The sequence below is a fragment of the Cupressus sempervirens genome, chromosome 5 (genome assembly GCF_028749045.1).
Source record: "Cupressus sempervirens isolate cs-2001-9-10 chromosome 5, ASM2874904v1, whole genome shotgun sequence".
Lineage (NCBI taxonomy): Eukaryota > Viridiplantae > Streptophyta > Pinopsida > Cupressales > Cupressaceae > Cupressus > Cupressus sempervirens.
In genome coordinates, this window is record NC_143122.1 from 592,615,916 (window position 1) to 592,631,413 (window position 15,498).

Below are 15,498 nucleotides of genomic sequence, written 5' to 3' on the forward strand. Positions count from 1 at the left end.
ACGTCCCTTGCATTTTTTGCCTAATTGGGGATGGCAGGGGGACTTCCCATACCCGTCCCCCCATCACAGGGATGTCTCCTCGGGGTACATAGGTTTATAATAATAGTAAACCAATAAAAAACTTAAAATTTATAGGGCTGCATTCAACACCACCATATTGCAAAATCCTACATTACATGTCAATGGTATGGAGATCTATCATGTGCATTGGGTGTGGGTAGATTGGTAAATTTCTTGAAATTGTTTTAGAGGTTGTACTCCAGAGGAATGACATTTGAACAATTATATAAGGAAAATCTAAATAAACCCACTTTTAGGCATTCACAAGTGAATTTCATGTGTCATGTTAGGTCCCAAAACCATGGGTCCACAATCCTAGAACTTTGTACCTTCAAGGTCACAAATATGTCATCACACAGGTAAGCAGGAGTTCATCAATAGACTCTGAATGACTTAAGGCCTACGATGGGAATGAATAGTTTCTTATGTTTTGGCTCAATTTAAATATGGAAGGGTTTTCGTAAAAGTGTCCTTAACAAGGTTTTACATCTATTAGAATGCAACATTACAACGATCAACAATGATACCCAAAAGAATACTTGAACCCCATAGTTATTATTAGGTCATGGTCAACTAGCTGCATAAGACCGATCTTCTGTGTAGTTGATAATACACCTCGTACATGCACCTGTAGATTATTAGTTTCAATATAATCACTTGAAATGGATTCATTTATCACTTTTTATATAGTGGCAAGGTGCAGACAACATTTTCAGATTCTTGGTTGCTGTGGCTGTTAGGTATTTGCAAAATAGTTCTTTGGTTTGTATTGTTGGATTGTGAACAACATGCAAAAAACCTAATTTAATCCTACAACCAACCAAGATGCAAGTGACTTAAATAATGGAATCTATAAGCTGTCATCAATGTGGATCGATGCCTACTCCACTGCACAACAAATGCATATATAGAAAAGAGGAAAGAAAATACATACGGAAGAGCATAAGTTGAATTAGGTTAACTATCATTTTAAAACCTAAGATTATATTTCTGCAATAGGCATACTTAATAATTTATAACTAGAGCCACATTGACCCATGTGGAACAAAGGAATGATTTTTACAAGGGATTTGTAAGTTGTAATACACTAAGTGTTGTCACAAATACATCAAACCTTTGTTACATTTGTGCCAACAAATTTGGCAAAGTGTGATGACATATTTCCCTAAATCTTCATAAACAACTACGAAGAATCCATTATGAAAGATATACATCCTTCCTATGCTATCCTGAATGTATCTCTTTGTTTACAATTGTAACATGCATTGTTTGATGCCCTAGAAAGCACATTAGATTTTATCAAATCCAAAAAATTGACTTGACAACCAACCCTTAGAAAGAATAACAAACTGTAATATTATTCGTGACTCAGTTGTGAAGTTTGGATATTGGAGCCTTGGGATGTTAAAATTGTGGCTGACATAAGGAAACCCATCATTCTTTGAATATAGTTGTCATTCTCCCATGATTTTTGCCTCAAATTGCGTGAAAACCTTTCATGTTAAGTGCCATAGACAGTGTAAGCATGCTTTCAACACCTAAGTTTTAAACTTTGCAAAATGGTTCATGTGAAGAAATTGTTCACCTTCTTGTTAGCTTTTGTTACTAATGATGCCTTTGTAAATTTAGATCTGCGAAGAAGCAGCGTTCTTGGACCAGGTTGAACTTGAACTTGAACATCAAAGTTAAAAAGTTCAGAGTTCAAAATACAGATTTGATGGATTGAAAGTGCAGATCCAAAGTTCAGGTTCAGAGCACATGTTGGTTAATTCAGTTCAAAATTCAATTCAAGGTTCAAAATTCGAATTTCAAAATGATAGTCTTGGTGTGGGGGCAATATCTTCAAGTTCAATCGTTGGATTTCTCTCCATTTTGGATATGTTGTGGAGAGACAAATTTTCCAACTTCTCACCGGAGCAATTGGCAAATTTTTATCAGATGTAAAAGTTTTTAATGTTTTAGTACAAGCCTATCAAAACAAACGGATAGCCTAAAGTTCATATTGAACTTGAACCTTGAACCTCTAAGTTCAAGTTCACTGTTTCGAAATGTGGAGGTCCAGAGTTGCAAGCAGCCCAGTGGCTCAATTTCCGAGGAGAAACTCATTCAAATGGTTCAAGTGTTTAAATCATTCAGAATCACCAAGGTTTAGGTTGGCAAGTTGTCATATTGAACTTGAACCTTGAACCACTAAGTTCAAGTTCGAAGTTCAAATTCACAAGTTCAAATTGTCCAGTTTTAACAGCAGCAATCTGTAACTACAAATTTCTATAACTGAAGAAATGAGTCTCAGTGCAGGCATCATAACTTTTAATCCAACCATTGGATTGAGCTAACTTGTGGATATAATTGAGGAAACATAGTTCGTTAAATCCTCTTCAAAGTGTTTTTTGAGAGTCTAAATGGATCAAAAGTTACACATGTTTGACTACAACACTGTCAAAATTATCCATGACAGTCACAAAATGATGACAGAAATATCAGTCTATGTGGGGGCCATATCTCCCAATTCCATCATTGGATCAATCTGATTTTTGAATATGCTTAAAGAAACCTAATTTTCAAAATCCACTCCAAACGGCGTTGCGAGATTCATTCTAGATCAAAAGTTATGGGTGTCTGACTACAACACTGTCAAAATTATACATAACAGTTACAAAATGATGACAGAAATATGAGTCATGTTTCAGGGGGCATAGATTTCAATTTAACCGTTGGATTGAGCTGATTTTTGGATATGTTTTATAAATCCTAGTTTTGTAAATCCTCTCAAGACGGTTTTGTCAAATAACTTACAGATTAAACATTATGAGCATTGGCGTGAACTGTCCAAACTGTCAATGACAATTATGAAATCATGACAGCATCTCATCACCAGCATATGCCACCTGCCTAAATTGCATATGACCTTAATTTGACAGATGTATTTATTCCTATATTTATAAGAATAATATTTATAAAGAAGAAGAAGGTAGAGGAAGTTGCAAAGAAGAGGGCAGACAAATAAGAGGTATTCCAAGAATCAGTTATGATAACTAAGAAGTCACCCGAAATCTAAGAGGATAAATATGCAGCAAAACATCAAAATAATGGTTCTTCTTTTTCACAAGTCGTGTGGCTACAGGGAAGAAGACATTTCTGTTTGTTAAGGGAATAGGGAGAGTTGTTTTATTTTCTGCAAACTGATTGTAATAGCAGGGATGAAATAATAGTATTGTTGTTTTGTTATGTTTTTGGAATAAAAGGAAATATATTTAGATGCCAAATCTTGAGGTCTGGATACTTATTTTTCTGGATGAAGTAGATTGTATGGTCTTTTCTTTCCTATTTCAAATGCAGTCCTGCTACTCATAGCTTTTAGAAATGAAACAATTAAATTTCTTTCATTTCCTTCTTTAAATGAAAGGTTCAGTAAATGTTTGTGTGGCTATTTTATATACTTTCCTTTTCTGTCTTGTTCTTAAAATTTGTAATCGCATTCGTTCCATGTTGATGGGTGGATGTTAGAAAACCTTCATCTCTTCAGGTAAAAGACATAACCAGTCATTTAATTCATTGTAAATCTTTATAAGAGGGAGTTGCACCTCTCAATTCAGAAGATAGTTATCAATCAATGATAACTCATCCAATTGTTAGTATCTTTTTGTTCTTTTGTTTGGGCATTTTGAGTTATATATTGTATTTCTTTTCGAAGGACAAATCTGTTTACTAACAGATAGCACGGAACAATATTACATTGATTAGAAAATATTTTCTTCATTTATGATGCCTCTTAATTTGGTTTGACAAGGCACCAAAATGCCCGTGTAATCTTCACAATGCAGCCAAGAGTTGACATGAAAAGTTGTGGTCATGAAATCCTAACCATCACATTAAATACTATAAAGGTTGCCATTATTTTAATTTGATTTAAATAGATGCCTTTTAGAATAAAGAATGTTTCCTAGGCACAATCAAAATACATGTGGTGGCAACAAAGCTTCATTGGCTTGTTCATGGCATTTCTAGTATGTTTTTGCCTTCATTGCTAAAACATCTTGTGAATTCACATGTAATGTACCCATTTTTGTGTTGCATAAGAGTTAATGGATTTAGCCTATCATTGGGTCCTTGTAGGCTGATATTGGTGATTAGAGGACCTTGTTGTGGAGCTCGGCTCTATCGTTGGTAGAAACTATGTAGCCGATGGGCTCATGTTGTCGGTAAAGATTTTGTAGCCAACGGGTAGATTAGGATTGTTGTGTAGCCAACGGACCCCTTCGGGAAGGTTCAGCGGGAAGTATTTATACCCTGTCTGGGATCATTGTAAAGCATCTTATGCTTTGTATATAATCTCTTGGCATATCCGAATAATAGAGGGAGTACTATTGTTGCTGTTCTTGTTCATTATTTGTGTGCATTAATTAATTAATCTATGCAGTAAACATTTGTCCCCGCCAGGTGTTGCTTTCTTCACGGTTGCGGCGGATGTTGTGTCTTCTATAGCTTTGACCGAGGGCTTGCCTTCCCAAGATTGTCTGCCAGACCCTGTTACACTAGCAGAACTAGAGTTGATAGAGTTGCTAGCGCCAGAGTTCGAACCCCAGGTTCGTTTGGATGTGATTGATTCAGATGATGTGGTCACGATTTCATCTTCCTTGTTAACGGAGGCACAGTCAGAGCAGCCTGAGAGAATGGAGGTGATAGATAGAGTGAGCGAATTTCTGAGGCAGCAGTTCCAGCTCATTCCTGCAGAGGTTGGATCGTCCATTCAGTCCTCGAGTCATGGAGTCCCCCCTAGGTTTGGCAGCCGTATCAGAGCCATAGGAGGAAGTGGCAGTTCCATAGTCGGAGGGTGTGCCCAGGAAGGAGGTGGCACCAGATGTGGACATGGTTACAGCGGCAGTAGCAGAGACGAATAGTGATGGGGAGTGGACCATGGATGATGTGCCGAAGGAAGATTATGGGTCGGATGAGGACAGATGTAGAGATTACCTTAGGGCTATGTGGGCTGCGCTATAGAAGGGACACAATGTGGCATTGCAGGCTATGACTTGACGGAGGGAGTGGCATCTGGTTCGAGCTTATATCAGGGGGATTTGTCCACAGCGGTTCCGTTCATGTTTTGAGGACAGGGGTTGGCCAGTAGTTGACACACCTGAGATGTTGGTGGATTGGGCCGTCGAGCCAGAGTTGGGTCCATGCAACACTTCCATGGAGAAGCTGGCGAATGAGATAGTAGGATTGTACAAAGAAGTCTACTATGCTTGCGGGTGTGTGGAGGCGGACAGGGTCGTAGCGGAGAGATCTCTGGCAGCAGAGAAGGAGGCTAGGGAAAAAGTAAATGTAGATTTGGCCTGCCAGCAAGTAGCATGGGCAGTTGAGCATGCAACACTGTTACGGGATAAGGAAGCGGCTGAGCAGGAATTATAGTTAGCAAAGACCTAGGTTAGGGATGCAACGCTTCTCTTGAAGGAGGCCGTACAGGTTAACACACAGATTCAAAAGGATTTGAGCATTCAGACAGAGCAAGTCTATGAATTGCACCAACAACAGCATTCTTTAGGATCCCAGCCTCCTTTATAATGTATATTTGTTCTCTATTGTATTTTGTGGTCTCCTATTTTTGTTAGTTTTGAAGTCGCTAGGAGATAACTTTTCTTTTGGGGGGGATGATGTCATCAATAGAAATTGTGTAGCCGACGGGCTCATGTTGTTGGTAAAGATTTTGTAGCTGACGGGTAGATTAGTATTGTTGTATAGCCGACGGACCCCTTCGGGAAGGTTCGGCGGGAAGTATTTATACCCCTTTTGGGATCATTGTAAAGCATCTTATGCTTTGTGTATGCGAATAATAAAGGGAGTATTGTTGTTGCTGTTGTTGTTCTTGTTCATTATCTGTGTGCATTAATCAATTAATCTATGCGGTAAACAGGCTCTCCAATAACCAATTGTGAATTTTGACTTTGTTTTGAGGGACTTACTATTTATAGTAAGTCAATAGATGATTCCAATGAGCTCAGAGGATTTAGAGGAGTTATATGATGCTTTCAAATGTTATTTCTGACTTTTGGTTTCGGCTCCAAGATTATTAGATGGAGCATCTATTTTTAGTAAGTCACCTAGTCAGAATCATTTATTATCTTTTATCGTCAGAATCAATCCCACGCTATCTGTTTTTCGATCCCATTGCTATTAGGCCAATTTCACAAGTTGGGTGCACTATTGGTTATAATTTAATTATATTTACTAAGGTGGTGCAAATAAAATCGAAATTGTTTACTAGGCATCTTAGTGTTGTAGCTCGTTGGAATTGGGATGAAAAGTTTTAAATCATGGGCACATGAAATAGGAACCTTGTGTGTCAAGATACCATTATATTAGTGAAAAGGTTAATTTTAATTTTTTTTGTTACAATTAGCATTCAATTAAAAAGAAAAAAAGTGTTAAAAATTGATTTAAAAAAAAAATTTCAAACAATTTTATTTATACTACTTTAAACATTTTTAGTATTAATTTTATATTTGTAGAATATATTTTTAAATATTTTATACTTATTCTTTACTACTGTTATAAATTTTATTCTTTTAAATATTTTTACTATTCTTATTATTTTTGAGTGTTGAATTTTTAATTTTATTTTCCTTTTACAGTTTTTTTCCTCCTCTAGTGAATACTTGTTTCATCCTTGCTTTTATCCCACTCAATTTCTATTTGACAACCTTGTTATTAAATAAATAGAAAAATGTTCAATTTGAATGCTAGCTAATAGATAGCTTTCTTTGTTGGTAATAAATACATCAAACTTTAGTTTTGGGTAAGTTAATATCATGGTTTTTATAAAGTCCATCGTATCCAAAACTTAATATTTGGTTTTCTGTTTTCATAGTGCTGTGCAGCAATGGTGTTATTTGGTTTTGTTTGTGTTTGCTCTTCCATTTCAACATAATCTTCCATTTTCCAGCAAATTGATTCCTTATCTACATGAAAACATACCATAGCAGCCTCTTCTGAAGAGAAGCTAGTCAAGGCCTCTTAGAATCAATATTCTTGGAATTTTAAAACTGTGTGGACATAAATTGTTTAACTCAGTTTTTCTTCAAAATCAAAGTAGCAGAAGAATGATATCTGCTCTGAGAGCTTCAGTGATTCATGTTGTATGAAAAACAATAAGATGAGTCGTTATATTCCCGGAATTCAATACTTTCCAATCCTTTTTTATCTGGTTTAGTTTATATCCTGTTAACATTTAGTTTTGAATAATCTCTATAGCACAGACACATGCACGGTTCCATTTAAGAAGTGCAGCTTGTCCATGTTACAGAGGGAGAGAAGATGGAAACTCTGCCACAGTGGGAGAGAAGCTGTTATCTACTTTGCTGACTGAGATTGATGGCCTTGAGCTCACAACGGTATGCTTGGCTTGTTGACATTGCCCTGATCTCCATATCCTTATTTTGCAAGCATAATAAATAACTAGGCGTTCAATGAACTGTTTAAATAGCTGATATTTTTGCTCTGATGGAGCATGCTTTATGCTGTCATCTGTGTTTTATATTGCCTTTATACATGCATAGCTGTCCTGAAAATCGTTCATATTTAACTAACAGGTATAGGCTTTTTTGGCACACACACACACACACACACACACACACATTACTATAAACAACATTTATTTCAAACTTTAAACAGTGCTCTATGACTGTATTTGTATAACGTGGAATGAGCCTTATAACTGAATATGGCAAGAAAAGTGTCTTCCTTTTCCTGGTTTCCGTAAACAATTTCTCAAGTTATCACCTATTTATTGAATGTGAATACTCTAAAAACATTGGAAAATGCTTGCAGCAAAATTTAAACTAGGACATTCCAACTCCCATAATCTTTCTGCCGTTTAATTCAAATGAATAAAGCTTGATACAGGCATAAGTATTAGCAACAAATAACATAATCTCACTCCAGGATTGGTTATATAAAATATCTTGAAAGAAAGAAAAAGAATGGTTTTGAAAGTATTTATAACTGGAACCGTACTCCTATTGCTATAAATTATAATTATTTCTGCATATTCCTTTTCTATATGGCTGGGAGATGAGTGTTTGAAGTTATACTAATAATCTTCAATTGAATTAGTAATTCTATAGCTACAATCATATTTCTGCATACCATGTTTATGTAGTTGTTCAGCTTGCTGTTCTTTAGTATTGAAACAAACTGAAAAATATATATAACAGAAAATATATCAAATTGATAAATATTACATTGTATTCATTCTCTATAACATTCTCATAATACAATTTTCTGCAATTATAGATTTCCAAATATAACTGAAAACTCCACCTGCCAATAAAGTAATAACTGTAATATCCTTTATTCTCCTCAATAATAACTATTGAGAGAAAAAAGGTCATTACTCCATTATTTCTTACACACCCCCCCCCCCAATAACGAACCTCTGAAGAGAACTTCCAATTAAAGATGATCAATCTGCAGTTGACCATAATGAGTCACTCTGTGGTTACTCCAGTCACGATCATACATGACCTGCTCTTCTCTCTCTACAATTCTTATAGCCCCAGAATTTGCAATCTCATAATATACTAAAACAATTCTAAAAACTACTTCCTACAACTTCACGCTTAGAAAACTAAGTTGCTGGTTTGGATATGGGTTCGAAATTCGCTATTATTTTTTTTGAGCTGGGTTCAGGTTTGTTTTAAATTCGTCCGTGTATATATATATATATATATATGTATGTATGCATGTATGTATGCTGCAACAGATAATTTGATACACCACTATGCTAATATAAAGCAATTTAGCAAAATACAACCCCACATATATTAACGATTTTGTTCGAATGACATGACAAAATGTCAAAATACACCACCATATGAATGTTTTGGTTCAAAAACTTTAAAACAGCAATGTCAACATTACTAATCAGTAATTAGTAATAAGTCATAGACTCACATGTGATCAAATATCAATGTATGAAAAATCATCGAATAATTCATCATCAGTAGGCAGTTGCTGATTAGAAGCACAATTAGTGTCACTAACATCAGCAGTCTCAGCCATAGCCTCAGGATCAGCTCCATCAATACTATGTATCTCAAGATCACCATCTTCAATCTCAAGTGCATCAAAGTGGACTTCCAACTCCACAACCTCTGGTTCGACATACCATTGTTTTGCCTCCCCTTTTTTGTAGGTATTCTCTTTGTGAATTGTGAGCCTCAAGTTTGAATGCACAAACAACAAGTTATTTTCTTTCTTGGAGTTTAGTCGGTTGCATGCAACCTATCAAGATTTGTGAATTTACCGACAAGAAACTGGAAATTAGAGTTTGGAATATTTACCAACAAAAAACTAGAAATTATAATCTTGAGTTTATATAACTTACCTATGATAAAATTTTGATGGCAATGGGCTGTGAGTGTTGGTATCTTTGTTCATGGAAGTACCACAATTTATGAGCATCAACATTGTTCTTGTCTTCAAAAGCGTCAAGACCACAATCATTGGTGCTTGCGAAACTCATAAATTCAGACCTCACTACAAGTCATAGGTGCTCAGGAAAGAGTCTTCGAAGGGCTGCCTTGTGCCCTTGAGCAACTTCAGGATCTCTGTATGGGGCATATCTAGTGGTACTCCCCTTGAGAACCGATTGACTATAGAACCTGGGGCTCAATGCAGAGGCAAGTAGATGGAAAGGGTTAGTCATTTTGTTCCATCTTTCTACCATGATTACCTGTAGCTCCTTGAAGAACATTTCATTAGGATCTTGCTCTTTCTCATTATGATATTTCTAATGTCCTCAATCATGGAGTCAATGCCATCATATCTCTCACCCAAGCAAGGCCTATCCATGTCAGTGTATCAGATCATGGGCCAATTTTTTGCAGCATTAGGTTGAGTAAGTGCACAACACAAGTTGTCCAAAAACTGTGTTCATACTGCTCCTCAACCAATAAGTTGGCAGCCCTACAATTCTTTGCACTGTCGGTTATTACTTGAACAACATTCTGAGGGCCAACTTGCTTGATAGCTTGGATGAGAATGTTTGCAATGAAAGCACCATCCTTTACCTCTCTTTCACAATCTACAGCTTTCAAAAACATTGCACCTCTTGTAGACATTGCATAACATTCACCAAAGGATGGTTCCTTGCATCTTTCCATCCATTCGATACTATTGTCACACTTGTTTCGACCCATGAATCCTTGATGGGAAACATGACATTCTCTACACGAGCCATCACATCATCCAATAAAGTGGCGCGTATCTTCTAATAACCAGGGCCCTTGAACATGTTTGGAGCCTCATTAACTTCCCTCACCATGTATTGCCAATACGGTGAGCGAACAACATTAAATGCCAATCCATTCACATAAACACATCTGGCTATGGCTTGATCAACAATGTCCCTAGCTTCATTTTGGAATGATGATTCCAAGGGTCCCGCTACTCTCTTACTTGCAATGTGCTGTTGAGGAGGACGCAAGAATGGATGGCCCTTTGCAGGTGGGTCACTAGGAGTGGTAGTTGAAGACATAGATGTTGCTTTCTCTTTCTTCAAAGGCCTACCACTTTCCAACGGATGTGAAGAATTTTCCCTCCCAGCATTTTCCTCTGCTTGCTTCTGTTCTTGAATGTATTTGTTTACGATATGATTTGGAAGGAAACTTTCAAGTAGCACTCCATTTTCTCTTGGCTTCCCGGTGCAAAATTTGATGCCTCTTTGAGGAATAAAGCACAAATGTGCTTTTACTCTACTATAAGAGCTACTAAATTCCTCTTTGTAGTGGCTACAAATCCACACATAATCTCCTCCACTTGGAATTGGTCAAATCATTTGCATGTCTCCAAAGTGGAAAAGATTTGCCGATTTTGAAGTGGGGATTATTGGCAACAGAAGCACTTGCAGCCATTCTTCAAATCTACAAAAAAAAAAAACACAACAAATAAAACAAAAAATTAAAAATGACAAAAACTCATTTATATACACAAACTGTCAAACTATAATGGATTTTTAGTATGTATTAGTAAGTTCAGAATGAAAAAACTAAGAACAGCTCAAATCCAAGAATCTCAAAAACAATGAAATTAGAATCTCAGAATGGTATCCGGATCTAGTTCACTATTAAACTATGATGCATAACCAACAAGTTGCATCAGGATGCAATATTTCCCTACCTCTATTTTGATCTCTAGAGTTGGAGAAGAAATCAATGCCTCACTGCTATTAAATACAAAGCTTCCTCTGCCTTTGTTGTCAGAAGTAATGGCTGTCTCAGGACTAGGAGTGAAGGCGAATGAGTCGTTTCAAACAGCTGCAAATGAGGGACCAAATATGGATGTAATGAGTTTATGAAATATTAAACATGAAGCGCAAATATGAAGTGTGGGCGTGTTTTAGGTTTGGGTCGGTTGGACAATAAAGCAGATTATAATATATTTATAATAATAAACTTAAAAACCGCCTTTTCAAAACAAGTAAAACATTAAAAAGTCAAACATTTCTGATCGCACGCCCAAATTCGCAGTCAGTCCGCCTGGGCTGTTCCGTCATCCACCAAATTTGATTGACATTCTCCCAAATTTGACCAGAGTGCGAAAAAGAGAATCCACAGGGAATTCATCAGGAAAACGACAACTTTGACACAAACTGGGATCAACTTCGAATTACCTGCAAATCAAATGTCGAAATTGCCTGTAGAGGGGTGAATATGGTAACTTAGTTGGAAAACAATGATATTTTTTCCACCCAAGATCATTTATGCTTGAATAAATTTTTGACATGCCTTTCATCTTGTACCAACTCGATGCTGAACTCCATCTGCAATCCTTTTTAAGCCCGTGGCTACACAGCCACGGAAATGCACTTCTTTTACATTGCTTTTTCTAACTTTTTAAAAAATTAACTAAGTCCTCTCCTTCGTATGGAAGTGCATTTTCGTGGCTGTATAGACGTTGCCTCCTTTTTAATGCATCCCAAAATAAGTTCATTCTTCAGTGCTTTACTCAACATGTCTTTTCATAATGGTTTTGCAACCCACATTAGGTATAAGGATGTCCTTTGCGGTTATTGTAAAAACATTTACTTTCTTCAACAAATTTGTTAGAACTTGCAGCATCTGTAGCATTATTTCTGTGAACTAAGGCATACTATAAACCTTTTTTGGCTGCATTTTTGGCTTAAACAGCTCTCTCATTCCCTGTTCATGACTGCTCAATCCCTAACTTTTTAATCTCTCAAACCAACATGTTCATAATTTTAAAACCAACTTTATCCTTGAAAGTTGAAACAAATTGCAACATTTGCGTAATCAAATTAATCATCATTAGCCAGCAGCTTTGTTCTTCTTCAAATTGTATGACTTGTTTCCTCTAGCAGTCGCCTCTGGCTGCAGCTTTCTTTTCTTTATGTGACAATTATTTCTAGGCAACAATTTTGATTTTTTTTTCATTATCTTCGGACAACTGTCTTTTAATAGACTCCTCTTCAAACATAGAGACTTTCTCCAAACATGCAAGTCACAACTCCTTCCCTATGCTTCCCTATGCTCTGATACCAATTGAAGGAATACTAAAATAAAACTGAAAAATATATTAAACACAGAAAATAGATCGTGATAAATATTACATTGTATATATTCCCTATCGCTTTCTTATGATACAATTTTCTGCATATATAGATTTCTGATTGTTACTGAAAACTCCAACCACCAATAAACAAATAACTAATTATATAAAATGATGTTTATTGCCCTTCAACTACTGTTCTATTTTATCATATTGTCTTTTTTATTTGCTGATACACTGCATGACAACCATGCTTATTTGTAATCTAAGTATCAGTTTCAGTCTACTTGCAAGGCATCAGAATGCTGCTTTATTAAACATTTTAATTTCTACACCAATATGTGTTGCCATTATAATCAAGGAATCTCTATGGTTGCGGCTGATTGTTGTTGATATAACCTGATTTCAAAATATTTTAACATTTTATTTGGCATAAATTTATTCTTGTATACAGGGTGTTCTAGTCCTGGGTGCTACAAATCGCCCAGAAGCAATTGATTCTGCCCTTCTACGTCCTGGTCGCTTTGATGTGGTAAAGAGATTCTAGGAACACATTGATCTGCTGGTTTTGTAATAACTCTAATTGTTCAAATACAATTAACTTTGACACAATTGAAATGTAGGTTCTTTATGTTCCGCCACCTGATGTTGAAGGAAGAATTGAAGTACTACGTGTGCATACTCGTAATATGAATTTGACTAGTGATGTAGATCTATCACAAATTGCCCACCGAACAGAGCTCTTCACTGGCGCTGAGTTGGCAGCTCTGTGTAGAGAAGCAGCTATCTTAGCATTGAGGGAGGACATTCATGCTCATACTGTTTCTGCTCACCATTTTGAGCTGGCAACAAACTCTCTGCGCCCATCATTAACACAATTGCAGATTGCTATATATTCTTCTTTTATGAGTAAAAGAAAACACTAAGTTAAAAGTTGGGAACAAAAAACTGTAAATGTACTGATTCGGTGTATGTATTTTGTGGAAAGCCCATAAGGTTTTGGTGAAAGAAAGGAAAACTAATTTATTTTAACAAAATGTAAAGGGAGGTAATATCACTTCAGAACTCTGGGAGTCTGCTTGAATGGGAATCTCATCTGAACATTATGGTACCCAGCTGTCTCAATATAAATTTTATGCATGGTGTCCTTAATAATGATCTACATTCTATTTTTACTTGCGAATTTGAACCAAGAACCCCGTGTTTTCCTGTTCAGTTGATAATAGGCATGATGGCAAGTTAATACCAATTGCAACAATGCACGGGAAGTATTAGAAACTAGAAGAGAGATTTTAAATATACTTCCTTTCTTATTACCGAAGAGTTATATCATTTTAAAATTGCAATTTATTTACATTGTTTAAATACTTTTATTTCAAGAGTTTTTTTTTGGGGTTGTCTAAAGGTTAATTTAATTTTTGCATAAATTTTATAGAGCCTAAAAAAGAGGATGATTATTGAGAGCTATATATATTCTTTAAAGAGATATACTTAGAGATAGAGGTGTTTAGTTGATTGGAGTGGGTTCATGCCTTCTAATGTAGGGTGGATGGGACGCAGTCGTCCCTTAGGTAGCTTTGGAAAACTGTATGTTATGTCCTACTTTTGTTACCAAGGAGATAAATACTTAGATCGAATAATGGTTAATAATATTGGCAGTGAGGGAAGGAGAGATGAAGATATAAAGGGATGAGGGAGAGAGCAAGAGCTATAGAGTAGAGATGGAGAAAGAAGGTATTTATGCCTATTCAAAATGTGAGTACATTATTATGCAACTCATATTATGGTTTGTTGGTGAACATAACAGTCATACCAAGTCATAATATGAGCACAATATGGGACACTTGTTATGCTCTCTTCAACAAAAGATATATAAACAAAGTATAACATAAACAATCAACTCAAATGCTATCAAAATTTATATTGTTGAAAGATTTTATCTAATGACAAGGTTATACATGTAGATGCTTTTTTGCTTGAAGACTACCAGTTTGACATGTACTTAGCTTCAATCGTAATATAAATTTATTAGGATTGAAATGGATAAGAGGGTTTGAATTAATAGAATTTTTAAAGAGATTGCCAAGATTTGATGGTGAGATCAACGATGGGCAATGGTTGAGAGGGGTTCTCTATGATCTAGGAGGGAATAAAACATTGAGATAGAAGTACTTAGAATGTGTGTGGCTAAGATGAACTTATGAAATTCCTAAATGGTTAAAAGGATGAGGAAATAAGGGACATGTCTATCTAGTGGGGCTATATTATTGGGTTTGATTGAGCAATAGTGGAAGCATTAGGACAAGTGTTTCTAGGTTCCTTTTGTTCTTGAAATGTGTGGAGGGGGTATTGACATAATTAAATATTAATATTTTTAAATTATTTTAGCCATATATTGTTAAATATATTGTTACTCTTCTCAAAGGATTTGTTTGCTGTTACTTTGTTATTGTTTTAAATATATTTTTATTATATTTCTAGATATTATTAGTTGTTTAGTTGAAATCATAAATGCATTAGTTCTTCATTTTTTCATGTATACATTAATTATAATAGATGTGAAGTGAGTTATAAAGCTTTTGATATGGTATCAGAGCACAATGCAAATCTTGGTTGAGTTATATAATGGAACCAATTTTTAATGCGCCTAAGTTGTCAAAATATTGTGGGATATCCACCCTCCCCCCCCTTGTTTAGTTGCAATTGCTGGAAAAGGTGTTTGGTGGTTTGTAGAACTTGTCATTGAAATCACCCCCTATTTAATTTGCTAAGGGGTATCTTTGATTGTTTTGGTCAAGGCACTGTGATTATGGTTTCAACATGAGTTTGGATAGGGCTAAAATTTTATCACATGCATCTCTTTCTTATTTG

At 35.8% G+C, this 15,498-nt stretch overlaps 1 protein-coding gene across 1 annotated transcript in view; it reads left to right on the top strand.

Annotated features, from left to right (window-relative positions):
- CDC48B (cell division cycle 48B) overlaps nt 1-13,738 on the top strand; it is a 150,902-nt gene extending 137,164 nt beyond the window's left edge. The window contains exons 11-13 of the mRNA XM_089832002.1: nt 7,364-7,451; nt 13,082-13,159; nt 13,251-13,738. Of these exons, the coding sequence (XP_089688128.1) occupies nt 7,364-7,451; nt 13,082-13,159; nt 13,251-13,553 (469 nt within the window). The 3' untranslated portion in view covers nt 13,554-13,738. The remainder of the gene's footprint in view (nt 1-7,363; nt 7,452-13,081; nt 13,160-13,250) is intronic.
- Nucleotides 13,739-15,498: the final 1,760 nt, after the last annotated feature.